Here is a 2,747-nt window from a genome sequence, read left to right on the forward strand (position 1 = left end):
CATCTTCTCTTCTTCTCTATATCCACCAAATTTCTCATTCCTACGCATCAATCAAAAATTATAAAATTACGTAAGAAAAAGTGGGTTGCCTCCTACCCAGCGCCTTATTTTCAGTCGTGGCACGACTCATTTTTTTGTATTTTTCTTTTTTTTTGTTCTTAACTACTAAAAATTAAACTACCTATTATATTACATTTGTGGGTTGCCTCCTACACAACGCCTTATTTTACGTTATGGCACGACTTAGCTCAGCATTACTCATCAACAAAAGTGATAGATTCCTTGTGCTTATCCAGATGATCCACCCAATAGTGCTTAACATGCTGTCCATTCACTAGAAATTTTTCATTCCATAACTCTACAGGTCCATACAGTGTCATACGCACCACCTCAAAAGGTCCAAACCATTTTGATCTTAATTTATCGAAAAACTTAAGCCTTGAATTGAATAATAAAACAAGTTGTCCTGGTTCAAATACTCTGTCTTTAATTTGTTTATTGTGCCATATCTTGGTCTTCTCTTTGTATAGTTTGGCATTTTCATAAGTGTGAAGCCTAAACTCATCAAGCTCATTCAGTTGTAATAATCGTCTTTCTCCTGCAGCAGTCATCTCAAGATTCAGTTTTTTCACGTCCCAATATGCTTGATGTTCCAGATCCATAGGCAAATGATATGCTTTACCATAAACCAAGCGATAAGGGGATGTCCCAATAGGCATCTTGTACGCTATTCTGCAAGCCCAAACTGCATTATCTAACTTCTCTGTCTAGTTTTTTCTCTGCCCATTCACAGTCTTCTGAAGTATCTACTTAATCTCTCTGTTAGACATCTCAACTTGTCCACTAGTTTGCGGATGGTACGTAGTAGCAACCTTTTGCCTAACACCATATTTAGAAAGAAGATTTTTAAACCAAGTGTTGATAAAATACGTACCTCCATCACTAATTATCGCTTTAGGTGTACCAAATCTGGAAAATATGTTATTCTTCATAAATTTCAGCACCACTTTTGCATCATTAGTCAGATTCGCCACAACTTCCACCAATTTAGAGACATAGGCAATCACTACAAGAATGTACAGATTGCTTTTTGAAGGTGGGAATGGGCCCATGAAATTAATCCCCCAAACATTAAAGACTTCGACTTCTAAAATATTATTGAGGGGCATCTCATGATGCCTTGATATAGTACCCAACCTTTGACATTGATCACAATTTTTTACAAAAGCAATTGCGTCCTTAAACAATGTAGGCCAGAAAAAAACTAATTGTAATCCTTTTCTAGCAATTCTCTCACCGCCATGATGTCCACTATAAGGAGATGAGTGGTAATCTTTAAGTACCTTTGAAAATTCAGCCTCTGGAATACGCCTACGAATGAATCTGTCTGGACCTTGCTTAAAGAGATACAGTTTATTCCAAATATAAGCACGTGAATCATGGAGCAATTTCTTCCTTTGTTGTATGGTGGAATCAAGTGGGTACACCTCACAAGCTATCAAATTCACAATTTTAGCATACCATGGGAACTCAACTGCATTTAAAGATAATAACTTTTCATCAAGAAACTCTTCCTTAATACTAAGAGAATCATCAACAATATGGTTTCGCCTTTTTTGCCGTGACAAGTGGTCAGCAACTTGATTTTCAGCTTCCTTCTTTTCTTAAACCTCAAGATCAAATTATTGTAGTAGCAGAATCCACATAATCAATCAAGGTTTTGGATCCTTCTTGTTCACAAGATACTTAATAGCAGCATGGTCAGTATGAACAATGACCTTAGTGCCAACTAAGTAAGATATAAACTTGTCAAATGCATACACTAATGCCAACATCTCTTTCTCTGTAATTGTATAGTTAAATTAAGCATCATTCAACACTTTGCTAGCATAGTAGATTGAGTGAAATACCTTATCTCTTATCTGACCCAAAACAGCTCCCACAGTAATATCACTAGCATCGTACATTAGCTCAAATGGTAACTTCCAATCTGGTGCAACCAGAATAGGTGCTTCAATCAACTTCTTTTTTAGTTTTTCAAAAGCTTCTTGGTAATCATCCCCAAACTCGAACTTTGCCTCTTTCTCCAATAATTTGCACATGGGGCTTGCAATCTTTGAGAAATCTTGAATGAGCCACCTATAGAAACCTGCATATCCCAGAAAGCTTTGCAGTCCTTTGACTGTGACTAGATTTGGCAACTTTTCAATCACTTCAAGCTTCACTTTATCTACTCCGAGTCCTTTACATAACCCTTTATTTCCTAGGATAATTTCTTCCTTAACCATAAAGTGGCACTTTTCCCAATTTAGCACCAAGTTTGTCTCTTCGCATCGAGCTAGAACTCTGTTAAAATTCTGTAAGCCCTTTTCAAAAGAATTTCCGTACACAGAGAAATCATCCATGAATACCTACATAAAGTCTTCAACCATGTCAAAGAATATAGCCATCATACATCTCTAAAATATAGCAGGTGCATTGCATAGGACGAAGGGCATGCGTTTGAATGCATATGTGTCGTAGGGATAAGTGAAAGTGGTCTTCTCCTGGTCTTCTGGTGCTATGATTATCTGATTATAGCCAGAGTACCCATCCAAAAAATAATAATACTCTTGCTTATCCAATCTATCCAGCATTTAGTCAATGAAAGAAATCGGATAGTGATCTTTACAAGTTGCTTCATTCAACATCTCATAGTCAATACAGATCCTCCAACCGATCACCATGCATGTGGGATCAACTCATTA

General features: G+C 36.9%; 1 protein-coding gene across 1 annotated transcript; it reads right to left on the minus strand.

Moving 5' to 3' along the window:
* Window positions 1–254: 254 nt before the first annotated feature.
* On the minus strand, window positions 255–2,288 carry LOC124892528. Its single transcript, XM_047403803.1, has 3 exons — window positions 1,928–2,288; window positions 935–1,663; window positions 255–763 (listed from the first exon to the last, which is right to left on the minus strand). The coding sequence occupies exons 1-3, from the start codon at window positions 2,286–2,288 to the stop codon at window positions 255–257; spliced, it is 1,599 nt and encodes a 532-aa protein (XP_047259759.1).
* Window positions 2,289–2,747: the final 459 nt, after the last annotated feature.

Source organism: Capsicum annuum, unplaced genomic scaffold, assembly GCF_002878395.1.
Source record: "Capsicum annuum cultivar UCD-10X-F1 unplaced genomic scaffold, UCD10Xv1.1 ctg4814, whole genome shotgun sequence".
Taxonomy (NCBI): domain Eukaryota; kingdom Viridiplantae; phylum Streptophyta; class Magnoliopsida; order Solanales; family Solanaceae; genus Capsicum; species Capsicum annuum.

Coding starts and splice junctions, on each gene's coding strand:
- LOC124892528 (XM_047403803.1), bottom strand. CDS start 2,288: ATGGTTAAGGAAGAAATTATCCTAGGAAATAAAGGGTTATGTAAAGGA. Junction 1,664..1,927: donor TACTGTGGGAGCTGTTTTGG/GTCAGATAAGAG, acceptor TTGAGGTTTAAG/AAAAGAAGGAAGCTGAAAAT. Junction 764..934: donor AGCGATAATTAGTGATGGAG/GTACGTATTTTA, acceptor AAAACTAGACAG/AGAAGTTAGATAATGCAGTT.